General features: G+C 39.5%; 1 protein-coding gene across 3 annotated transcripts in view; it reads right to left on the bottom strand.

The window, feature by feature from the left end:
• LOC133911426 (callose synthase 9) overlaps nt 1–25,764 on the bottom strand; it is a 34,888-nt gene extending 9,124 nt beyond the window's left edge. Inside the window, exons 1-39 of one of the 3 annotated variants that reach the window (XM_062353666.1) lie at nt 25,327–25,763; nt 24,186–24,283; nt 23,514–23,677; nt 23,218–23,341; nt 22,124–22,237; nt 21,906–22,031; nt 20,734–20,823; nt 19,216–19,313; nt 19,011–19,128; nt 16,852–16,977; nt 16,692–16,768; nt 16,503–16,581; nt 15,390–15,506; nt 14,269–14,371; nt 14,050–14,173; nt 12,844–13,021; nt 12,683–12,735; nt 12,539–12,596; nt 12,380–12,464; nt 12,028–12,077; nt 10,774–10,860; nt 9,725–9,810; nt 9,625–9,649; nt 9,319–9,413; nt 9,145–9,226; nt 8,871–9,031; nt 8,658–8,778; nt 8,108–8,208; nt 7,916–8,006; nt 7,648–7,808; nt 7,246–7,355; nt 2,722–2,856; nt 2,301–2,369; nt 2,051–2,216; nt 1,751–1,865; nt 1,013–1,132; nt 537–652; nt 374–457; nt 173–285 (exon numbers count right to left, since the gene is read on the bottom strand). In XM_062353666.1, the coding sequence (XP_062209650.1) occupies nt 173–285; nt 374–457; nt 537–652; nt 1,013–1,132; nt 1,751–1,865; nt 2,051–2,216; nt 2,301–2,369; nt 2,722–2,856; nt 7,246–7,355; nt 7,648–7,808; nt 7,916–8,006; nt 8,108–8,208; nt 8,658–8,778; nt 8,871–9,031; nt 9,145–9,226; nt 9,319–9,413; nt 9,625–9,649; nt 9,725–9,810; nt 10,774–10,860; nt 12,028–12,077; nt 12,380–12,464; nt 12,539–12,596; nt 12,683–12,735; nt 12,844–13,021; nt 14,050–14,173; nt 14,269–14,371; nt 15,390–15,506; nt 16,503–16,581; nt 16,692–16,768; nt 16,852–16,977; nt 19,011–19,128; nt 19,216–19,313; nt 20,734–20,823; nt 21,906–22,031; nt 22,124–22,237; nt 23,218–23,341; nt 23,514–23,677; nt 24,186–24,283; nt 25,327–25,525 (4,219 nt within the window). In that variant the 5' untranslated portion in view covers nt 25,526–25,763. Of the gene's footprint in view, nt 1–172; nt 286–373; nt 458–536; nt 653–1,012; nt 1,133–1,750; nt 1,866–2,050; nt 2,370–2,721; nt 2,857–7,245; nt 7,356–7,647; nt 7,809–7,915; nt 8,007–8,107; nt 8,209–8,657; nt 8,779–8,870; nt 9,032–9,144; nt 9,227–9,318; nt 9,414–9,624; nt 9,650–9,724; nt 9,811–10,773; nt 10,861–12,027; nt 12,078–12,379; nt 12,465–12,538; nt 12,597–12,682; nt 12,736–12,843; nt 13,022–14,049; nt 14,174–14,268; nt 14,372–15,389; nt 15,507–16,502; nt 16,582–16,691; nt 16,769–16,851; nt 16,978–19,010; nt 19,129–19,215; nt 19,314–20,733; nt 20,824–21,905; nt 22,032–22,123; nt 22,238–23,217; nt 23,342–23,513; nt 23,678–24,185; nt 24,284–25,326 lie in introns of all 3 variants that reach the window. The other 2 variants (XM_062353664.1, XM_062353665.1) reach the window with 2 other exon arrangements.
• Between the last annotated feature and the right edge of the window lie 214 nt (nt 25,765–25,978).

Raw genomic sequence — 25,978 nt, 5'->3', positions numbered from 1 at the left:
AAGCTCTGCACCATAACCTTAAAGCCTTGAAAGAGAAACACAATAACTTGATGTTCTTAATAGAGAAGATTCTAAGAATCACACAAGTACTAATACCAATGACGCATACTGAATGAAACTGAACATAAAACTCTCAAAATGAGGAAAGGCAGAAAAAGGTTGCAGGTCTTACCTGCATATATATCCTCACTAATATTAATGATGCGGGAGGCCTTACTGATCCCACCCCTCGTTATATGAAAAATTCTATCAAAAACATCTGGATGGCCATAGTGCATTCTCACTCTGAAAAAAAGATAAAGTTACACGTGTTGACCACACGTAATTTTAGATGATACTCATGTGTAACAGAAATACTGTGTAAAACACTTACTTCAGTGGATTAGCAAGAACACGCTGTCCTAACGTCACAAAACTAGTTTCCTGGTTTGACATAAATGAGGCCAGGGAGGAAACACTATAAAAGTGAACAGTTAGAACTGAATTTATTGGTGAAGTTATCCAAATAACTACATCAAAACGTAGTGAAATGATACCTTCCCGTGAAGACATGCTCTCTGACACCAAGAATAGAAGGGTAATGCTTGCCACGCTTCAGAGAGAACTCCTCAAGCAGGTTTCTCATTTTAAGTGCCTCCTCAAAGTAGTTATCCTACAAAACAAATACGTGATACAATTTCTGACTGAACCACTAGTGAAATTCTCAAATAGTGACAATATCTGTAATGGAATGATCTTTTTGCTACATTTTTATCCTTTCTCACACTGACAAAAGGTTGGTTTCAGTAGAGGAAAACTATGCACAAAAATACAAATTAAAGAAAAAGTGTGATTTTGCCTTAGATTCGATCCAACATTCAATAAGAGGGGAATGAGAATGGTAGCAGGCTACCTTTGTACCAAGGGTCATCTAGCGAACATTCTAGAAATCTTTGAATGCATAAAATTTAAAGCAAAATTATAGTACTTAACTCGAGGATAGAAAAGGCGAAAAATTAGCACAGTTGTATACCTGATTCATATCGATAGTCTGCACTGCATTTCCGCGAGTGAATATTATGGCATGATTTTGGTTTTCTGGTTTTCCCTCCCCAAGCTTCGGATTGCCAGGCAATTTAATGGAATAAATTTCCTGCAATACAAATTTTAATTTGGTGAATATGAAAAAATGCACTGTACAAATAAGTAAACATAATATTTAAGTTCTTAGACCAGATTGTGGTTCCGGTGTTGTGCTGCGCTGCTGTTACAGAAATATTAGCTAATTCCAGAATTTTTTTGCTGTTATGGATCCTAAAAAGATGCTCCCAACTAACTACGAAATCCAGATCTAGAAAAAAAGTGATATCGAAAAGCCACCGCAATGCCAAGCTGGGCCTTACTTGAGTGGTATTAACCTAAGGTAGAGTGTAGAGGCAGGTATATTACAAGGGTGCTTATGGGCGTGAGGGATAAAAAACATTATAACACTAATGAAAGCAGTACAAACAACCAATGCACCCAAGGGATCAAAACCTGTTACATGTTATCAGTAAGGGTGCGCAAAGTGCTGACTATTACTCACAAATGGAAAACAGCAGTTGAAACACAAGAATATTGTCGTTGAAGATAGTTCTTACAAGATCTGAGACAAAATTATTTCTTACAAAATCTGAGACAACCAATATACCAAAGGAAATAAAATTAGTTCTTTCCCCAAAAACAAGAAAGAGATCTAAAAGACTAAAACAAAGTGCTATTAAGGACTCACCTTGTCCTTTCCATGAATGTCAGCTTTAACAAGCTTCGAGTAATACTCAGTAGTGGGCTTTCCATTCTTAACACTCTCGACAACATCAATGTAAGCAACTCTGAGAGCTTCATTCCTAAGAAAGATGATAAAAATATTAAAGGAGATTCAACACTACAGAACAGAAAGGGATCGAGACTGTTCATGTGCATGTGCGTGCGTGAGCTAACGAGGCTCCATAAGTGATTTCACATGGAGGTGCAAAACTTGATTAGCAGGAAAACTAGCAAAGACATTTCTAACGTATAAAATTAAGCGCACCTTTGCATTAGTAGGGCTATATCTGCAGCTTCAGGTTTCCCTTCTCCCTTCTGTTTTCCATAAATTTGGCAGGTAACCACGTACGTAAACTTCAAATCAGCTTGTGCACGTGCCTCAGGGGACAACTCAAAATGTGCATCAGCCGAACCAGCCAAAGCTTCGAGGTCTAGCAAAGAAAGAAAACACAAGAGGGAATGTTCATTTAGATAAATAGCAACTATGCATCTTGCAAGGTAAGTAGTACAGATACCTTCAGATTGTATCCTCTCCAAATAATTCTGTAGCATAAGGGCTTTCCTGTAGTACATCATACCACGAACTGCAGAGGAAAAGCATTACATTTAGACATACTCAAAGAGCGTACAAATCAGTATTTTCTCATGTCATCAGAGAAAATCAACAACAAGCACACATGACTTCAAACACTAGAGGAAAACAACCATCACAAACTTAGCTATTAGAACAATCAATTTCCATATCCAAATAGAAAATGTATAGTTTCTTAGTCAAGAATTAAGCAAAAGCTAGAAGAGAATTATGTTGTTTACTAACTCAGATAAAGAAAAGAGGTCTATGTATAGAAAAGGGGGATTAAGTGAAAGCAATACATGAGCCGCTCAAATTAATTATGCCATATGTAGAACACATATAGGTTTCAGAGGGTCACAAACCAGTTCGTGCTAAGGTCTGCCCACGATAAGAAGCCCACAGACGTAGTTCAAGTATGTCATTTGGGTTGCCAAAAAGTTCAGAGTCTGCTGCATTTTCATCCCTGTTGATACGAGTAAGGAAGTTCTTCCATTCATCTGTTTACAGAAATCAATCGTATTAGAATTGTAGAACAATAATTCAGGGGACACATGTGATTTCACACGATACATGAAAATTCCATCCTTCAGAACAATAATTCAGGAAGCCTATCTTGTACTCCCGGGTGCACATACTCCTCTAATGGGTGTTCAGAAAAGAGTATGTACATCATAAAAAGTAGTATATGCATATCAGAAAGTAATATATACTTCAGTACTCCCGGCAAAACTAGTCTGTACTCCCCATAGTCACAGGGGTCGGAGTCGATGGCAGGTCGGGGTCAATGGCATGATCCACGACCCTGGATCGAACGACCCAAATCGCGAATCCGGGTCACCGCCGGGACGACGCCCCACCGGCGTGCCATCACACGGAGCCCTTCAGCGCCACTTCCGTACTCCAGCGCCGCCCTCGCCCGCACTCCTGCGCTGGAGTGGTCCGCACCGTCGTGCCGTCACACAGAGCCACACCCGTAGCTGCGACGGCATCCATCCCCCTTCCTCTGCCTTCATGCGCTGGATCTAGGGGTCTCATGAGGCAATGGAGAGAGAGAGAGAGAGAGAGAGAGAGAGAGAGAGATGAATTACATCAATGGGCACCTCTAGCTGGACAAGGCTACAACAATTGTTGTTGTGGGACTGTGTGTCTACTCGAGAGGTAGATAATGTTTGTTCAGGTGGGGGAGAGAGGGAGAGAGGGTGTGGGGGGAGGGGAGGGAGGAGAGAAACTAGGCTATCGACCCGAGTCATCGACCTGGATTATTTAGGATCGCGTTCCACGTTCAAAACTAGTGTCCCAAAGAGGTATGCCCCCGTCGCACCGCGATCTTGTCAGGTATCATCCCACATCCCTTGACCCCATTCCACAACTTGATTGTCCTGGAGTTCTTGTGACTATGGTACTCTCGGGAGTACATACTCTCGGCTCAATCCACAGTTGATCCCGTTATAACAAAAGTATATACTACTTTCTGATATGTATATACTATTTTCGAAGTTGTATATACTTTTTTATAAGTGAAATATATATTTTTTGAGATGTACATACTACTTTTTAATATGTACATACTCCTTTCTGAACACCCATTAGGAGGGAGTATATATACCCGAAAGTACAGAAAAGGCTTTCTATAGGAAAACTAGTCTGTACTCCTAGGAGTATATACTCCCGGCTCGATCCACTGTTAACCCCGTTATAATTGAAGTATATACTACTTCATGAGATGTATATACTTTTTTATAAGTGAAGTTCATATGACTTTATGAGATGTATATATTACTTTCTGAAATATATATATACTACTTTCTAAGATATACATACTCCTTTTTGAACACCTATTAGTGCAGGAGTATGTGCACTTGAGAGTACAAAAAATGTGTCCTATATATATATAGGAAAAAGGCTATTTTTCGTCCCTCAACTATCGAGTTGGTTTAATTCTCATCATTCAACTCCAATACCAGAAATCTTTCGTCCCCCAACATTTAAAACCGTCCGAAACTCATCCCACGACCTGTTTCAAAGTGGTTTTGAACATGTGGCGCTACTGACTTGCATCCCGCGTGGCCTGACCATGTTGACTTAGCCTTTCCCACATTGGGGCCCACATGTCAGCCTTTTCTTCTTCTCCACTCCACCTTCCACCTTCCCGCGCTTGTGGCCACGTGATGCAGTGGCCCAGCTCGTCCCGTGACTCATGTCGGCCGCGCTGCAGCGGGTGCGTGACCCAGCCTCCTCCGTGCGCACTACACTCGTCGACGCGCTGCTCCACGAGCAAGACCGGTGTGCTTGCCAACAACCTCGCCGCCGACCTACTGGCCCTCCCGCTCCTCCACAACGCGCGGAAGTCGAGCGACAAATCTCGGCCCAAAACAGCGAGCGCATAAGCATCTCCTTGATGCGGAAAGTCAATTTCTAAGGCTTGTTGGCGGCAGAGTGGCGAGCTACCCATGTCGGTTAGAGGGAAGGGATAAGGGGCTACGAGGCGGCGACACTACGGTGCATTTTCGGCCGAACCGAAGGGCGCACGAGCATCGCCTCGATGTGGGGAGTGAATCCTCTCATCGAGGTGAGTCGGACCTCGCCCTGGTTGGACTGGCGATGATCGCTGGGCCTCGAAGTGAAGGAGCTCCGGTGGGGTGGCGGCGCGACAGCTAAATGGCCAAATTGGAGCGGGGAGGAGGTCGAGGAGAAGCTCGTGGCAAAGTAGCTCACCGAGATTTGACCGAGCCGAGGAGAACAACGACGCGGGGCACCGGCGGGACGAAGCAGAGGAGAGCAGGCTGGCGCACCCACAAGGTGTTCCGCGAAAGCTTTGCCATCAGGGAGATCGATCGAGAGGAGACGCTAAGCCGAAGCCCTGCTGCGTTTCATCGCCGTAAGATTTCACCGTCGATTGTGTTCACCGAGCCTCACTGATGGGAAGCTCTGCTGATCGAAGCCTCACCTCTTATTTGTACCTACCACACCAGTCATGCGGTCACCACTCGCCGAGCCCATTCACCGCGTGCGCCCCCAGAGCTGATGGCCACCGCCCATGTTGCCTACCATGGAAGAGCGAAGATTGGTCGGAGGCTTCGACGCGTTGAAGCCCTGCAACGTGGAAGATTCACCATGCCGCCGCCCCATGGCCGCACCGCCTCTCTTGCAGGTTGTCGCCCTCAAGCCCGCGTCGTCCTTGCTGTCACGCGAATCCGCACACCCCTGCTGCTGCTTGCTGCGGAGGAGGCATCGAGAACCCGACCGGAGGCGCTGACGTGGTAGCCACATGGGCCTCTTTATCCGACATGGCGCACCCAATCAGCGTGCCTATCCATGTGATTCAGATACGCCACGTGTGCAAAACCACCATAAAACGGCCCGAGGGATGGATAGCGAACGGTTTTAGAAGTTGGAGGACTTAAGATTTCTGGTTTTTGAAATGAGGGATGATTTTTAAACCAACTCAATAGTAGAGGGACCAAAAATGAACTTATATAACTCCTATTTAACACCCAACGCGCTAAATAGGGATAACAGATAGATATAGCAAGCACTTGTACTGGGTTTCAAAAATTCTCCTGGTGCCATGGTGCAGCAATGGAGAAGGTGAGCAAACTAGCACTTAGGTCAAGTACGATTTGGAATTTACTATTGCAGTATCTTGCATGTCCTTTGTTTATTAAGGTGGGCAGCAGCTATTCCCTCAAAACAAAAGCACGGGGTGCAGAACATGTCCAGTGCCTCCATTGTCTTATAAAGTTAAAATAGCGTACATCTGAACATATCCGCACACAGATGGGCATGTCCAAACCGTTCTCTGCCCACAACTGGGGTTATAAGGGCATCTCCAATACTACATGTCAAATGTATCCAAAGGCTTGCCAAATGCTAGTTGCTAGGCAGTGAAGTGGATGGGAAAGAGCACAAAAATGGACCCAAGCCACATCTCATGCAAAACATAGTTTCTTCCCTGGAAAAAGGAGCATTGATACGACTTAATTTAGTATTGGAGCAGATGGTTGTATCTAAAATACACACTTTGTGCCCCATAGTTCAATGGTTTAAGCACTATTTAGAATATTGTGGGATCCTTTAAGACCAATCTAACAGCACAGTGAAGAGTTTTGCATCTATGGGTGAGGTGAAGTATCTCTTTCCTCTTGGGCACAACCTAAGATGGAACAGGTTTAAGAAGCCCTAAGACTGTATTTACATAAGTCAATTCGGAGCCACCTAAGGCATGCCTTCCTTATTCAATTCTGGTTCTTAGTACTTCATTCGAGACAAGTGAAGGTTCCAAGCTTATCACTAATTGTGGTTTCCACTACCTGGGCGATTTGAATGGGCCTGTGATCTTTTCACCATCAGTGTTTGTTAGAGAGGCCCAGTACATGGTGTAAAGACAGGTGCTCGCCTACCCAGAGTAGAAAAGAGCAAATACCAGTGAAATAGAAGTAACGCTCCTATAAGAACGCTTCAATGAGGACTATCTCTCACTCTTTAGCTTGTAGCATTTCTGTTCTAGATAGCACCAAACAAACTGTTAGTGTTTGTCATGGTAGCATTGCAAAACCCTAATTGTCAAGATTAAAATGTAGAACCACCTTGCTATTGTGAGTAACACCATAGGCTTATGGAACTTACTCAGTGGAGACACACGCTAACAATTGGTGCAGACAGAAGCACACACTTGACCCAATTTTGAAAGAAATTTCAAGTTTGTTAAACACAATACATACACCTCACAACAAGAAAGCAGAAATATTCAAAGGATCACGATTCGAACATGAAAACAAGGGCTATATCAAACAGTAACATCAAAAGTATTGGTCCCTCTTTGCATTTTCAAGGTCCAGATCCCAGGCATTGATTTCACTGGTTCATGATAAAGGGAAAGAACAGACCTGGGTAAATCTTCTGGAGATAAAACAATGTAGTTATACCATCTTCGTTTTTTTTCTGAAGTTCAGCCATGCTGTAGAGAACAATCTCAGAGTAATATGGAGTAAATACACTGCAAAATACATCGGAAAACATCATCGACAGTTGGACACGTAGACAAGCAAAACTGAATCAACACAAGAAAACTGCACTTAAAGAGATGATATGGAAAAGAAACTAACTTGAAACAATATAGTTCAACTATTACAATTAAAGAATAAGTCCAATCAATCCATGGTGCCAGACAACTAAAACATACTCCCCCAGTGGAAACAGGTGATCTACGGTTTGCTGAGAACAACAGCGGAAATTCCATGACTAAATCACTAAATCGACATGCAAAAGAGAAATTAAAGAAGCCTCACCTAAAGGAAACCATTTCCGAAACAGGCCTTGCAACAGGAATTTGCATGAACAGAGAATTTGTAAAGAACTCAAGTCTCCTCCCGGCTTCCAGATTTTTAGGAACGTTTGCAGCTGATTCCTTAATTGTCATAAGCGAATACAATCGCTTGATCAAGTCCTTCTGGGTTCAGTTACACCAACACAGATCAAATAATGACTACAGAAAGATGCAGGCTAACAAGAAAATAGACACTCAACAAGAAAATGCATCCAGTGTTTAAATACTACCAATCCAGGATCATTTGGCCACTTGAGATTATTGAAGAGGCGGCCTTCCGCCCTCGCTCTATTTATCTGAGTCCAATCGTCAATGTTACCACTATCATTTACAAACAAAGGGAATTAGAAAAGCAATGATACAAGGGCATACAAATCTGACAAAAAGATCAGAATGGAAGAAATTATAAACAAATAGCAGACCTCATATCAAAAGAAACCACTTCATGATAAACAACTTCATATAGGTCTTGAATAGCATTAACTGCTCCCTTTTTCAGATCACCGGACTCGGTTGTACTTCTCTACAAAAAGGTAGTTTAACTATTATATATACTTGAATAATCCAAACAATTCAAAAGTATATTTAAGTAGCTTGAATAAAAAATGTTAAACTAGTAAAAATGCAAGAGACATAGATACCATACTTTACATAGAAAAAAAAGAAGAACAAATCTGCCCCTCACAGTCTGCAAGGGGCAGATCAAAATGGCTGAGGGAAGGCTAGGAGGTTTCAATAAATTTAACAGCACCTGCAATATGGCTCAAGTAGATTCTAATTTCAACAATGAAAAAGGTAGATATGCAATAAACAGTTTCTAAAGAACATATAATATTCTTATACAAGGGAAGTCAAATTTTAGACTTGCCTCATCAATAAGGTGATCCCGTAGCAAATATGGCAAAGAAGTTAAAAGCGTTAACAAATGACACATTGACACCTAAAACTAAAAAACTAAACTATAGTACATACCAGTATTCCCAGTACAGCAACAAGCTTGGCGATAGCATTAGGCAATTTGCTGAAATGAAGATCACTCTGGATGTTCTTCTTTGAAATACTTTCTCGGATACCACCATAAATCCTCTCCACCCTAAAATTTTCAAGTACAATGCACCATATAAGATCAACTTAATACATGAAAAGAAACAGGATAAACAGAAACATTATAAAAGAACTCATTACCAGAGACGTCCTTCTTTATCTAGTATAGATGTCAGGATATAATAAATGCTATGGAAGCATTCTACAACAGCATATTGCATGTACTCATCCTTAGATATCCTTAGCCAAAGTTCATCTTGTGAGTCTTTGCAGTCAATTGCAATATCTTTGGCCAAGAAAACCTGCAATGAAAGGGAACATGTTAACTGAGGAGGCAAAATGGAGACAATATGTGCATATAATGCAAGGGGAAACTTTTAAGTTTTAACAAGTAAAATAGCTTTTGACGGATGACCTTGCTAGCAAGCAAGAAAAGTGGCCATTGCACAATGGGAAGCATTCCATCATTCTTGGGCATCAAAAGCAATTCCAGTTCACTGCAAATAGGGCAAAAATGGTCAAATTATATCTAAATATGATTCTTGAAAAAAAAAAACTGTAACACTTTTTTTCAAGATGATTTACTTACGTGTTATCAATATAATCCTCTTCCCGTAAATTCCTCACAATTTCATTCCAGAAGGGAGCGAATCTAGATGCATCAAACTTGTTCAATTCTGTATGCTGGTAAATTTGTGTTTCCAGTGTCAACCCATTGTAAGTAACAACAAAAAATGGCATATTTATAATTTATGCATGATAAATAACACTGTTATTTTGTTTGAACAAATAAATGTGCAACAGCCAAAAAGATACAAATAGATACACGCTTTCACAGCTCCACCGAGAGAACTAACTGAACTAGTTGTAAATATTGGTATCAAATGACTCATACCTGACCAGATGATTGCAATTGTTTCCTGCATGAAGGAAACAAACCAGCTTTAGAGTATTTACAACGAAACATAAGGAAGAAAGTAAAAGAGATCAAAAACCTTTTTGGAACAGCAACATGAAGTTTATCCATGAATGCTTCAGGGAACTTCTCAAAGAATCTGTGAACTGCTTCAACAGACCTGATCTGAAATACCATATACAAATACCATACATGATAAATTTACGAACAAAACTGATCTTCAAAGTATTTGTTACGAATAGATGAGGAAGAGAAGGAAAAGAAGACCACAGAAAAGCATTCTTATTTAGATGCCGTTTCAGGAACCTGTTTTTTTATATCTCAAATAGATGTTCTGGGCGTTCATGGTAGTTTTTCCAAAGAACCCCTGCTAAAATCTATTGAGAATCGGTATTTGGATTTCAATGAGTATATGTACTGGATGCCATTAATTGGAGGTGAAAGCAATCAAGAAGGGCAACCAGATCATAGAAAGAGAGTTATTGACTTATTGTCACCTTGTTGTGTGTTGGAGGCTAAAATGACATCTAGAAAAGTACAGGAGTGTGTTACACTGGTGGAATACCAGGCCTTAACTGATATGGCAAGTGGATGGGAAAACAGGGATAGCAAGACGTGGATGGGAGTTCACTCAGGGAGGCTCTGAACTGCCAACTTATATGGATTTTTGGGGTTTCTTCTTGCTTAACTTAAACAATGACACCTGGGCTCATTATATAGAGCTGACTTTAGTTGTGGGCGCCAAGTTGTTGCCGTGCTGGTGCTGGACAAGCCTCTTGTGTCGTGGTAAGTGCAGCCCACAAAGGCGTCCGCAACATTAACACAAATGTAACAAACTTAATTAAGTTATTTTCCTTCTAGTTCATCGATGTTATTAAACTATATCTGAGTGTGTTTGCATAATCAAATGCACTTTCCATTGACTAACATCTTGCAGATGTACTGTGCAAGCATCCAAATATTCAAAAAGAATACTGGAGAATGTGCAAGTAAGATAGACTCGAATAAACAAGAATTGGCATTGCATAAATAACAAGAATCTAACAAACAATAAGGTTAATAGATCATCCAGAAGCAGCAGCATAGGTTGCATGACAATAGCACAATGCTTAAGTTTAAGGAGCTAACCTCTCCCAAGCGATCGCGCGCGCCAAGGAGAAATCCGTATATAGCAGACAGCACAGTGTAAAATACATGAATGTCCAAAAGGTAAATCTGCATACATGAATATTTCACTTAAGAAATATAGTTTTCGAATGTTCACTGTGCATAGAAACAGCTACCTGTTGTAGCAATAAGCCCAAAAAGAGAATAGGAACAAGCAAGTTGTTGACAACAACCCAGGTGTCTGATCACTTGTAAACTTTCAGTGAACTAACAACCAGAAAGTAAAATTATCCAGAGAAAAGGATAATTACCACAAAAAACTACAGTTCAAATTGAATATGTGGTCATATTAGTCACGTTAGTTATGACGGTATAGCTTGGATGAATCATATTCCATCTAGATTCTGAAGTTCTATTCATATCACACATCAGTTGTCCATGCTATAAGGTAATTCATCTATGGACACACTGAACTCATAGTTTACTACATATTCACGTAGGCTCCGTAGAACAGAGCAAAATGGGACATAGGTGATACAAGTGATAACAAAAGCAATGGCAAAAGCATAACTTGCCATCATCGGTTCATCAACTTGTGCAGGTAATGATACACCCCAGCACAATTTGGCCTGCTAGCAGCTTGTTCAGTCCCACATGGTTAGTTCTAATTGCATTAGAATTGCATATAAACCTTGTGCAATCATCCATACTAGCCTTGTTAACCTCCTTACGAGAAACAAGGATAAAAGCTAAAGTGATTTTTATGTGGTTATATTTTGAATTAAACGGAAGTCTCAGTGTTGGTATGAGCTCAAAGTACTCAGGGTGTTACCATCGGAATCAAAGTGCGACAAATGCTCTACAGGCTTGTGTATCAACTATCAAGGGGTAATAATGGATATGATAGTGCTTGATGAGTGTTGACGAGGGTGCCAACCCTTTGAGGGAGGTTATTATAGTATCTCAGTCCTGTTTGGCACATGCTCAGGCTGGTAGCGACTGCGATTACCCAGGATACTGCAGGTCAGTTTATAAAGAATGATTTTAAGGCCTGCTCAGAATGCAGGAATTTCACAATGAATAGTCAAGATGAGAAACTGGACAGATAATCAACTCAATGTTCAGAATGAGCTTATTAGAGTGTCATCTAGAAATTTCTATTCCTTATTGTTAATTAGGCAATTTTTCAGAATTCAGTATATAGTGCCCGTCATTCCAATACAACATAACAACCAGTTCAGAGAGCTAGAACTAGAAGCAAAAGAGATTACTTACTGACACCACTGGAGCCCATAATGAAAGGATTGTAAGAGCATTATGGTTATCTGCAAGCATTATAAGAACCAGTATTAAGATTTAAAGCAAAGCGATCCCAATCGATTAGGCATAAAGTGTTGTTCATTAAAGTACACATCGTTACACATATGAGGATATTATTATTACAAAGTAAATGGAAGAAACAAAATCACTATTATTTGGAATGAGACAGACGGTTCTCAACAAGAACAATTTCAAAATATAAGGCAATGACTGAATAAAAAAACAAGGCAGTTAAATATTATGGGATCATAGGGTGATGGCAGAAAAAAGCATAGTCACATGTACAGATAACATAATATATCCATACTCTTTGAAACAAAGTCATGCCAGGCATACTCCAAGCCTCTGAAATTGATTACAATTCTTGTTGGTTTCACAAGAGGCTTTATCTGCATGACAAATGACATTTTAGAATACAAATCAGAGCTTATGAAACAATGGAAAACAAAAAACTAAACCTTTCCTGGAGAAAATAGGTGAATGAAAATTTTGCACCAAGAATTGTAATCCAGAAAGCGACGTATCTGCACGGTAAATAGCGTAAGTAATGGTGCATTTCCACTTTGTCAACAGAATCACGGTATTATGCTTCAAAATTCTATGGGATTACTTTATATAGTCAATGGGACTCTCATGCATGCCTCTTCCAACATAATTGTGCTCCTTCAACAAAACCCAAATGTCAGATATTCTTAGCAGAAGATATTGCATACAAAGATTTCAACAGAAGAAAGAATCAGGAGGTCCGAATGTGCAAAAAAAGGGCAAGACCTGATGCATCCACTGAGCAAGGCGCACAAAAGACCAGCGGTAGCAAGCCTGAGTCAAACCATGGCAACAAGGGACGCTCATAAGTAGGCTGATAACTATGTGGGCACCCGCATATGCACTGATAACAAATACATATATCTTGAATGTTGCTGACTGTGTCCCATCTTGAAGTGCCTTGCTGGCAAAACAAAGAGAAAAGTATCAAGTCCCGCATTTTGAATCCTAAGTTGAATGAATTATAGCAATTCTCCTGAGCAGAAAGTCTATCAAACATGAAGTGTTAATTTGGAGTTAACACCAAAAGGTAGAGTAGTGTTGCCTCATGATCAAGTTGGGGCAATTAGAACTTCTCTCTTAAAATTAAACTGACGCCACCAGACCACAGCCCAATTGAGTACTTCATCTCAGAAAACCAAAGTGATGTTCTTGCTATTAACTTTTTCAAGCTACCACATAAGGCCACATCCAGTGCATAATAAGCAAATCTTAGGCCAAAGAACTATATCATTGCTGAAAGTATGATGTTAAGCGTAACACACACTACCAAAAGAGATGCTGAAAGCCAGAAACATCTGGAGGGTGCATTATAGCGCTTTAAGGCAAACTAGGCCAGATGAACCAATCAGGTATCAATTATAGCCCCAAAAAATAGCAAGGAATCGATTATTTCTACAGCTATCTTTGTATGAACCGCACCCATCCTCAAATTTAATCACTTAAGCCCTTCAGCTTGACTACTAGTATTAATAGTGCCGTGGTCATATGCCTGAGAAGTGGAACAAGTATAGAGCATGCTCCAAACATCAGAATAGACCATATTTCAAGCAAGCCAGTGCAGATAATATTGGATGCAGAAAGATCAATTTTGGGTTTCTAAGTTTCAGATGACATTATCACTCCAATCAGACCAACAGGGCGTCCGAAATCATTTTATCTCTTTACAAAGTACAAAAATAGAAGAACTGAAGCAGTTGAGTTTCAGGATTGAAATAATTTTATGCTTCTGTTATTCATCATGGACCACCTAGTAAGGGCCAATGTGGTATGTGTTTCCTCTTCGTGTTTCAAGATCTTTGAGAATGCAATTGCCAGAAGATATAAGACCATCAGCATAGTCTTCCAATTTAGTGATTCTTTTTGTTAATTTAATTCTACTCCAGACATGAATGAAAATTTTAGATTTTACAACTCGAAGGAAAAACATACACATATAGGTAACAAATCACCAACGAAGCTACCGTAAACCAACAGAATCGCCATAGCACTCTGGTGATTGCAGATCCACGAGATGTTGAATAGGCACCATACATCATCAGAATGTCCAATAGACCTTCATAAAAAAAGGTAACAAAAGAAACCAACCATCAGCAAGATTATTTACACTACTGATCATGTTATAGTAAGCAAAAAGAATTTTGTACTAACTCTCAACAAATTTCATTACGACATAAGTTGGGCCCAGACTAAGAAGTTGCAATGCGGTCTTCATGTCAAAATTATCATTGTTAAAAGCAATGATAGTTAGTCCCTGCATCGAATAAATAGAACCACACACTATGGTTACAGTGCAGGTACATAAAATTCATTAAAGATTGGCAACATAAAGCACCTAATGATAGATCATTCGAAATAAGAATAAGACAAAATCCATCCCCATGCCCATAAAAACAAAAGAAGTCAACGTAGCTCCTGCTAAACATCAGTTTCAGGATACCACTCATGGTAATGTTTCAATGTGTACGTACAAAATTGTACATGCAGACAAAGTCAACCCCATACGTGAATGAAACACGGTGGTCTGGTACAATACATCAGGGATCATATGAGAATCATATACAGATACTATTGTCCTAGGAAACAAAAAGTGTTCTGCAATGTCTCCAGAAGGCTAAATTCTCCCTTATTTTGTTCTTCTCAAAAAGATCCCCAAAAGACATGCCTTTATTTATGAGAATTTTGCATTAACCAACCAACAAGTTACGGTCTTTATCCTCCCCACAAGTTTTGCGTCAGTCTAGCACCAGGTTCTTTCAAATGGTGGCAAAAGGCCACCCAAGACTAATTTACTAATTGACTATCCTATCTGGCAATGGTGCAACAATTAAATATAGTATGTTATAATGTGCTACGTCCAAGAAAGGTAAAGTGGTGAATTGTTGCTTCCCTGCATAAAGTGGACAAATGAGGGCAAGGAATAATGGTAAGAAGTGCAGTTATAATGAAAGAAACATGTATTTGGAGGAAAAAAATTCTTGTGTTTGTTGCAGATTTGTGTGTTCATAATGTTCTGTAAATCCTCTACCATGCATGAGTTCCACCTATACATCATCAACAGGTAAAGTAGCCATAATAGAGAGAAGGCGGAAAAAAGACCTTGTTCACAATATTGTGCATTTAGCGCTTCAACAAATTGAATAAAACCAATCTAAGAATTCTATTAACAGATTAAGAAAAAGAAGCGGAATGCGATGCTGAATCCCACGTAAAATCCACAAGATGAAGAAGGGGAGATCAATCATGATTATGTGATTAGAATTTGTGTTTACCTGAAACATCATAATTAGGAACATCCAAAGGCGATGAAAGCTGTGGTAAAGATGAAGAAAAGTCCTATGTTCCACAAAAGATGTCTTTCCATAATGATGATTTCTACCTAGCAAGCCCTGCAAAACAAATTGCACATTTTGTAATGAAAAAGGCAAGAAATTCAACAGAAATAGCAGCAAAATCCAGCATCAGGCTGTTGAACAAAGCTGATGATACGTATCCACATTGTTATAGAAAGTTTGGAACAGGACTGAATTCTTCATTTATAGGTTTAGGGCCCTTTTAGCCAACTTCAGCTTATCCAATAAGCTGGTTTTTTGTTATCTTGATTGATAAGCTCAAAAAGGTGGATTTTCAACATGCCGAATATAAAACAGGAACGAATTTCTTGACTGAAGTGAAAACACTCATTCTCTCCCATTCCATATCGTCCACAATCTATATCACTGTCAGTCTCCAAACTGTATTGCGATCTTCTCCGATTCAAGCAAAAGTAAGAGGATGAATGCCAGCTCTCTGTTGCTCATCACGCAAGTCGCAGTACTGGATCTTGGAGTTTCAACTCCTGTTCTTGAAAGCTATCCTCGTCAAGCACTGTGAGCAACAGTTGCTGTTTTCATTGTCATCGAGAATAGGGAGAAGCTAAGAGCTAGGGAGCATCAGCATTACGGAAGCTATCCTCATCAAGCACAGAAAAGGACTGGGGGCAGAGATATGTGGTTCCTGTTGTGGGGTGTGGGCCTCAAGCTTGGATCATCAGGATATCAATTTGTCAAGTAATGGGGTCCGTGATAGGTGGGGAAGAGTGATACACACCAGCCTTCAATGAGTGCCTGCGGCTTAAATGACCACATAAGCTTTAAACCAACGCAAGTCAGGAAGACAAGGAATTTGTTTGATGTGGACTAAGCTTTTGTGCAAGGACAAGACTATAACGAAGCTTGGCCAAAGGGGTCCTTAAACCTATCATACTGTTGGCACTATGGTCAGGAGGATCAGAACATATTAACAGACAATTACCAAAAGTAAATACATAACATACATGCAAATGCTGATTTGGTTACATGTACTGCAAGATTCAAATACTGTGACTATGATTAATAAAAACAAACCTTCTCTTTCCTACTAGGCTTTGAGAAAAATGGGTTGCTCAGCTTCCATGGCCAACCTAGTTGAAAGCACTTAAGAGACCTAGAAGGAAGGGGCAAAAGATTATGGAAGCAGCAACAAATCAACAAACACAAGAACTCAATTGATCAACTTCAAAGCAACAAACACAATAACTCAATTGATCAGCTTACCAGAAAAACTCATTGAAATCATCATAGTTTCTCCATGCAGAATGGGGTGCACGCCCGTTATTATTGTTGGTTGCTTCCTGCAGCAGAATCAGCATTAAAAAAAAAACATATAAGACCAAACATAGCAAGAGATATTAGCTCACTCAGAAGCCACACTTACCGCTGCAATGATTTCATACAAAGGAGAAATGACTTGGTCAAGAAACGACACCACATCATTAGAACTGCAGCTTTCAGCTGGCTCTGCAGTCTGTTTTTGTAAAACCTCCTCTAGTTCCCTTGCTAGCTGCAAAATTAAAACAGAACATGAATTTCAACAACATAAGTTGTGGTTGGCATCATGTACAACAGTCAATAGTAATCCATTTTTGCTGTAAATTGCTCGGACCAGTGGTACTCGGACACGCACACAGGTAAGGGTGGGCAAAAAAACCGAAAAATGACAATAGAAACCGAAACCGAACCAGAATAACCGATATTTACAGTTTGTTCGGTTTTATTTTGTTTGGTTTTAAATGTTGTGTCGTTCAGTTATCCGATTTAATAAGTCCAAAAACCAAACAGACCGTATAAACAGAATTATACATAGACCTCCATTCATAAGTTCCTGAGGCGCACAAATCCTGGCCAAAACCACCCAAGGCCCAAGCCACTCACGCACCTCCTGGAATGGCCTGGCCCAAGACTATTTGAATTATTGTGTTGGACTTGTTGTGATTTTTTCATGTCGTATGCCTTTATGGCTATATCTGCATTGCAATGATGTGTCATATGTGCCTCTATTCAGCAGTGTAGAAATTTCGGTTTAAAACCAAAAACCAAACTGATATATATCGTTTATTTTGGTTCGGTTTTGCTTTTTCCCTAGGTTATTTCAGTTTCTAGTTTCTGAAAACTGAGATGTTTAAAACCGAACAAACCAAACCGTAATAACCACATTAACCGATTGCCCACCTCTACACAGTACACACAAGTGTCACATCCAACCCAGACATTATACTCTAATATGGAAAAATTGAAAAAAAAATGGAATATGAATGAATTTTATATTCGAATTGAGTTTTCATATTATTTTATTGAAAGTTCACTCTCAATGTACAAAGAATCCCACCATCACAAGGGCAGTTCATCACATTTCCAACCACATATTTAATACAACAGTTTTGCCTTCTTGAAAAACTAAAAAGGAAGCAACTGATGATCATTGATCCTCCTGATGTGGAGCAACCATGGAGGAATGTCTCTTCCCCACATCTTATTCAGATCTTAAGCATAGCATCCTCCTCTACCTCATTCCTCCCTCTCAAGCACAGATGGAAACATTATTACGTAGATATTCGAAATGGTTGAAAGTTAGAGCTCCTAAACAGATAGTGGGAGCTTTAGCTGATTGGATTGGGTTGGATTGGATAATTTTCTGCTTTGAAAAGTTGTGTGAGTGGATTATGTGTTCCATCAAGTGCATCTTGAGCAGTTGAAATTCCTATAGGTTGAGCGTCAGGTTTGGTTTTTCTTTGCCTCCTTTACTTAGTTGCAGCGGTTTTTGAGAGTCGTAGTTTGTCCTGTCAATATAATATTCCGGTAGGGATCTCCCAAACTGTTCCCATAAAAAAGTCTCAAGTCACCCTCCTCTGCTTATAGGTTTTATTGTACTCTCCAGATCACATGTCAACAACACTGCTCCTATCAACGTGGGCCTCGTCTCAGGATTTGCAATGAGGTGGTATGATACGACTGTACGGGTCATTCCACATGTGGCATACGTCGACACCAGGACGCATATCAACACGACAAAAATAATTCTGAACTTACATGTCCGGATAACAGTGGTTCGGACAAGTCTAGCTTTAAGGATTGACCAAAAGAACATAACAGAATTCGCTGATTCTTTGCTTAAGGACGACATGATTACCTTAGAAATATTATAAACAATAAACATGTTAAACAGTCAGGGTGCACAGCGAGAAGAATCTGAACAGAAGCAACTTTGCACTTATATGCCAACAACGTAATGAAACAGGGAAGGATTCCTACAAGTAGGTACTCCCACTAGTATATACGCTTAGTCAGTCTGTCTTTTGTCTAGTGCCTCAGTACTCTTCCAACTCACAGCGCACTAAGTCTCGTTCATCCAAGCCTCATATAATAGCACATGTTCAACGCTAGCATAAAAGCACCCAAATATCGGTTTGCAGATTCTTCCAGACACACGACAAAAGGTACAATATATTTCCATGCAAGAAAACAGTAAATAAAGGAACAATCATGCACCACAAAAGAAATATGATAGAGCTTCAGTAGAATCTTATACAGACTTACATGATGATATATGTAGCATAAACCCTCTGGAAGAAATCGTACATTACCAGCTTCTCCCCACATCAAGTAGAACAAACAAACATATAGCAACTTCTTTTCTTTGGTCAAAGAATCAGTGCTAAGAGAAAACAATGCAATATCTTAGAAATAAATAAGGCATGGGTAAGAAGTTAAATAGATTGATGCAGAATACAAAAAACCATACTTGTTCCAGACAGGAAGCAGTGGCAGATAGTTGCACCATTTGATATAGTTATCAAGTGATTTGGAGAAGACAACATGCACAGCACCCTCATCGATTTTCTGACAAGAGACGAAAACAACGGTAAGGATATTGGCATGGACAACTTCAAGCAATATGGAAATGATTATTTGGGGGCAGAGCCCGATAACCAGTCACAGTTGTTACCATATTAGCGTATTTTTTTAAAAAAAAGGATATGTATTTGAATTTAAATGATAGATATTGCAGCAACATCAGTCGACCAAAAAATATTAGTGTGTACTGGACTACTGGGTACTATGCCATGACAGGGTAAACAACATAGAGAAGAGGGCCAGGACGACACGACTAGAAGGAGATGCGATACATGAGTAGGGAGGAACAGGCCACAAATGAAATACTTGAATGGAAAGATAAACTTCTCAGTATTAGCGTGGTTTCTATATTTATAGGATCCGTAATATGATCCTGGTGATTATGTTAATAGAATATCAATGTATCATTGTAACATTAATTTTTCAACTCCAAAAGCCGAAAACTACAATCTAAGTACGTAACATAGAAAACATAACAAGTGGAGACCACAGCGAAAAAAACTCAACGTTTGAATATAAAAATAAGATATAAACCTAGCTCTTTCCCTTTTTACAGTTTAGTATGTTATTGCCAGAGCAGGTGCAGAATCAATTAGACCGAGACAAAGACAAGGAAAAGTTTCCACTAATGATAAAGTCGTTCAAAAGAAGCACATCCATTCATATGCAAGATTAGCAAACTGAACAAAACTATCAAGAATATTCAGTTCGTGCACCACATGGAAACGAACACCACATAAGCAAATATTTTTTCCAGGAAAAAAGATATAAATATATAACGGATGCATAACCAGTTTTGCACAACATCATTCTCTTTTTTTTCTTTCTGAAAGTGAGCACAGCATCATTAATACAGAATAATTCATACAGGGAACATCTCAACCTTGCGGAAAGCGCTTTAGGAAAATGTCTATCCTTCATCATGAACAAGAGCTTCATTAATTCGAAAGGACTTCAGAAAAAGCTTCTTACAGAACAAGAAGCCATATTGTAAATGCTAAAGAAAAGACCGAAACATAAGTTCATGACTATCATAAACTGATTTATGTTCAAAAGAGTCTAACAACAAGGAAACAAAAATAAAATGTGCATCGAAATCGCCACAAGCTGAGCTAAATCCAAAAGAAACCAATTAGTGAGTCACAATAAAGCAAAACAAAAGCATATGTCAGCAAAGTACAAAACTAACTACGCGACTCAAGAAAAAAGAATATCCACAAAATACTAAATTATTGATAAGGTGAAAATGATTATTGAATTTCAAAAAAAAAGGATTACATAACACCAGGGAGGTACAGCAGATCAAGGAGAGCCCTCATCCGGAGGGGGTGAAATCAGGGCATTAAACAGATAAAAAAATATGATACAAGAGAACAATAAACTAATGTCAACAAATAACACATACCGGCTCATTCCCTGATAGTTTGCCCAGTCGAGACTGTTCATTTGCCAATAGGTGAATGATATGCTCTCGTTGGTTTTTCACATTACCTTCCTACAATCATGAGAAGGGATTATAGCATGTTTCCACAAAAGCAACAAGACTTCAAAATGTTGTTATAGCATGTATTAAGAATGCACAGAGGAGTTCTAACTACAAGCAGGGGCCCAAATGTTGTACCCAATAACACTGTACTTCCTTCCTAAATATTTCGAAAACACACGCACACACAAAGATTGGCATGTCTACTTCCTTTCTCCCTCATTTTTTTATCATTACCAGTAGTGTTGGTCATGATGTCGCACTAGGATGTAAGTTTTCATCATCAAAACTGAGTACACACAATGATGTATGAGAGTCCCATTGCATCACATTATTTTCCTAGCATCTGGTTTCCATCAAATAGACATGTATGCTCCTAGGAAAGAGACCAAATGCAAAATAAAAAATATAGAGATTTGAGAACCTATTACCATATTTAAAGGATGGATACATTTGTCAACAAAACACAAGATGCATATAGAATATCTATTCATTTACTTTATCGTGATTAGAGCTCCTTCCTCTGCTCACTTTTTAACTTAATAATGCATGTGGATCTTTAGCATTTCTATAATAACACAAAAGTGCTTAGCTAGCTATCTGGCTACAGTTAAAAGATAAATCCTTCATTGATAGTATGATTACAAGCTCATGGACCATACTTTTCACCATCCAGAGTCCTTTCTTTTATGTTGAAAGCATGATGGAAGATAAGATCCAGGCTCAGGCAGTAAAATATAGAACAATATAGAATTTAGCTGAATTGTTATAACTTTACCATATCAAATGTATAATATAGTTTTCATGTTTGTCATGATAAGTGGCATACCTGTTTTGAAAGTTACAGCAAGAATTACATATGCAGCAGCATATTTACAGATTTTCTAGTAACACAAGTCAATCCATATAGGTGACCATGACATCATTAATAGCAATCAGACTTTTTGTCACTTAGGTTGGCAGTTAATATTTCTCATCTATTGGGAATATTATTAAATGAGCCTGTTCCGTTGTTATATGATTACAGTAAATTATCATCATAGAAAATGCACTTATTATAGATTAATATGGCAGGTGCGCCATAAAACACTGACCTGAAAACCAAATACACATTGCAAAAGATCCAGCATATCTGAATTCCTAGCGTCAGGGACTGAAAAGGTACCAGGGAGCCTGGGCAGATCTCTATGGTACTGCAAAGCTGATATTGCTGCCCTCACCTGAAATTGAAACGATGCAAAACAGCAAAAGGTATAACCACTTCCAGATCTAAAAAAGTGGCAATAACAAAAGGCCATATTCTAAACCATACCTCTGAAAAAGTCACAATTGCATTAGTCGTAGTAGACAGAGCATCTAGAGGAATAATATTATATGCAACAACATCCTCTGTCCTCTCCGCATCTTTTTGCATGACCTTTTTCATCTGAATAAAAAAGAATACATAAATTGTAAAAATGAAACCATTTATCGGTCTTAATAAGATTCAAGGGTGGAAATCTGAAGGAGTGCAAGCTCATAACAAGCAGATATCAAACTTGTATTTACTTGGACACTTATTTTTTATGTTATTTACTTGGACACTAAGATTCTATATGCAACTTACTCAACAGTGCTGTTTGTCTACAAACGAAAAAGAAAAAATGATTATCTGCATTAGTTTAACAAAGAGTGGAGGTATAAGTACAAAATTAAATGCACCAAACGTGCTGGGAACAACCATGTGTGTGATCTTTTCTAGTAATTATCTATCCATCCAAATGCTTAAGCCTATGTAATCAAATGAATGAGCGACACATGGTGTTTGTAGTGGTTTCATACTTCATTAAAAAATGTATGTCTACCAGGGCTCTTTATAACAAAAAAAAAAGGATAAGTAGAGAGATTGCCAACATGATGGCGATTATTTGCACTCAGCACCTTATACTGGGGAGGAAATGTCGGAGGAAGGAAAAAAATTACCCCCTGGCAGTTCCCGTTTTACTTTTCAGCATGTCATATGCAACTCTGACCAATGATTTGATTTCATAGCATTATGACAGAAAGGAGTACTTTAGACGACAAATCTACTGTCATTTTTTTATGTGCCAATCCAGATATTTTATACTTCAATCACAGTAAATCAAGCATGAATGCACGCATACCAAAATTACTGTATGTTTTCTAATGTATGGGGTATATTCTTAAGTATTTGTGTTTCAGTTACTTATTATTTATACATCAGACCAAAAAAATAGCTTGCCAGAACCCAACGTGTTGTTATTTATACCTATTCTGGACAAACCACTCAAACACAGTACAGAACAGATAAGCCAGAAGGCACAAATAGTTTTATTTGAACATTTGAAATAAAATAAATGTAAAATCAAGTGCACACAACTAAATCTCAAGGATAAGAATAAATACCTCTTCAGATATCAAATTTTTTGCATCCTCGGGTGAAATTTCCTTCGTCAGATCCTCCATTACTGACCATAAGACCTTCAAAGTCGCAAGTACCTTTTTGCGCTTCAGAGTTTTGCGTTCCAACCTGATCAAACGGTAGGATTAGTTAAATTGCAGATAGTGAACACCGTCCAATGCTAGAAGTTCATTTTAGTTATGCTTAAGAAATAACATGTCTCAAAAAAATGAATTAGCATGTTGTAAGCTTTCTACAAAAAGTTAAATGCAGAATAAAACTACGTAAGTGAAATACTTACTCTCCAAGATTACCACTGAACACAGCAGATTCCCTCAACTTCATTTCATCCTCAATCAACTCATCCACTTTATGCTTTTCTCTATAAAGCTTGTAAAATTCTTGCAGTTTAGCAATATCCCGACTTCTGTCTATAGCACCGCCATCCCTCTTTGCTAGTTTTTGCTGAAGTTGATAAGGAGCAAATGAACTGTTAGAATAAAGATCCAAACAATCTAATTTAGAACAATCCATCAATTATGGTTCAAGGGATAGTGTGTGTGTTGTGTCGGGGAATGACACCCAACTAACTCCCAAGGGACTATTACATGCTCCAGCATCAAGGTACCCGTGAAATGTCACAGCTTTTAAAGGTGAACAATCAATTAAAAAACAAATTACTGCATTGCTAAATAGTCCCTATGTTCATAAGTAGATACCATTTTAGAGAACTGCAGCCAAACATTACTGATTGTGAACATTAATATTGCCAAAAGCGTATAGACTGATCATATGAAAATAATGGTCGTCATAAAAAAGCACAGTCATGGACTCATGATGATATATTTTTAAAGCTTTTACTAACATAATATGACTGAAATCAGAATCGAAAGTTTTGTCTTTGATGCCATAGAGGTCAAAAAACGACATCGAGTATGAAATCACAGTATGTGTGTAACTGAAATGAACATACCCTGATTACTGACATTAAACCCGTTTTAAACTGCAGCACACCTCTCCCTTCGCTGTTTGGATCCAAATTTTGGGCTAGTGCATATGCATGCTCACACACTGCACAGGAAGTAAAACATAAATAAAAATTACCAGATCAAACCAAATGGCATGTAAATATTAAAGAGATCTGAGGAGCAATAGCCTATTATAGCTGTGAAATATTCCTTTCCCCAACCGAGCTGCATTAAACTATCACTATTCTCTTGTCACTCCATTCGTTGACATAAAAACATGGTCCCACAGCTAGTTGGAGAGGCATTAGCAAAAATAAAATAGGGACCTGGCTTAATGGCATAAAGCAATAATTACCCTATTGTTATTAGACTGCTCGAAATAAAATAACAAAAATAAATGCAATGCGTAAAGTTAGCTGCAGAAACTAGCCCTATTTATTTCATCAGCCTCCTTTGATTTGGCAAAAGTTTGATATTCTGTAGCTGAGCGCTGCAGAACAGCCAAACCATGCGTAAACTAACGAACTAAGCAGAAGGGTAGAAACTGGAAAGATGCCTAAAGGATATTTAATAATACAAGTATCTAGATTCAGAAGCACAGCTGAACTATGGATGGGTGTGCCAGATACATTACGTTGGCAAGGTCCAACTTAGCTTAATGCAAGGAACTAAAAATGCCTAATCATGCAAAATGATTGAGTCCAGTTTACCGACCTGGAGACCGATCTAGGTTAATCGAAGTCAGCATTATCGTAGGTATCAACATGCACGAGTAAGTTAGAGGGGAAAAGTAAGACAGGTGATTTAGAATCACCAAACCACACACCATACAAAATACGCACAATTTCAGTCTAATCAACTACAGTCATTAGTAGACAAATGTTAGCTTAACCAAACTATTTTGCTAACTTCAAGTGTTAAACATCAGTTACAGGCTAAAAACCAGCAAATTGTACAAAATTACGCCAAAATAAGAGAACGAGCATAAATAAAGTAGTGTGCCACTACTAATTACAGACGCGACAAGTAAGCACCAACATACTCCAGAGCCACAACTAACAACACAGCTACAGCAGTTGAATCCAGAGCCACGACTATGGTTACTGCTCCCGAGCTCGGCGGGACAGAAATGGAAGCAAAACTTACGAATCCTCGCGATGGTAGGGTCCTCATCCTGGATCTCGTCGGCGGCGCGGAGCACCTCCTCGATGTGTACGTTGTTGCCGAGCGACGACGGCACGTTCCCGGCGATTCCGGTCACGGGCTGCCCGTAAGCGCCGCCAAACCGCTCCCCGCGCAGCGCCGCTCGAACCAGCCGCTCCCAGTTCGTCTCCGCCCTCGCCATCGCGAAGCGAAGCGAAGCCCTCGGATCTACGCGCCCAGTCGCTCGCACGCTCAGATGCCGCTCGCCATAGCCCCGCCCCGCCCCGCCAAACTGCTGCGATCGACTGGTGAGGGAGATCGGAGCTAGGGTTTCACGTGCAGCGCGCGCGGATGCGGAGGTGGCGGTGTTCGAGCTCGAGCGGGGGGGGGGGGGGAGTAGTGGGCGAAGGAAACGTGTGGGAGGCGACGAAAGTCTCAAAACCGTCGAGATCTAGCAGCGAAGTGGGGTGTCATGTGCAAATTACGCGTCGCAAGGCGCCACTAGCGGTGCATGCGCGTCGGCTTGTGCCCACAGGCTCCACAGCCCAAGCTAAATTTTGGCTACGCTTTGAAAATTTAAATTCGTTCAAAACTTAAATTTAGTCGCACTTTGAAAAATTAGCCAGCCAAACTTTTCCTGTAGTAGAGGTTTTGG

Source organism: Phragmites australis, chromosome 3 (genome assembly GCF_958298935.1).
Source record: "Phragmites australis chromosome 3, lpPhrAust1.1, whole genome shotgun sequence".
Taxonomy (NCBI): Eukaryota; Viridiplantae; Streptophyta; class Magnoliopsida; order Poales; family Poaceae; genus Phragmites; species Phragmites australis.
The sequence above is the reverse complement of the archived record's forward strand: the minus strand, read 5'-3'. Positions and strand labels throughout refer to the sequence as shown.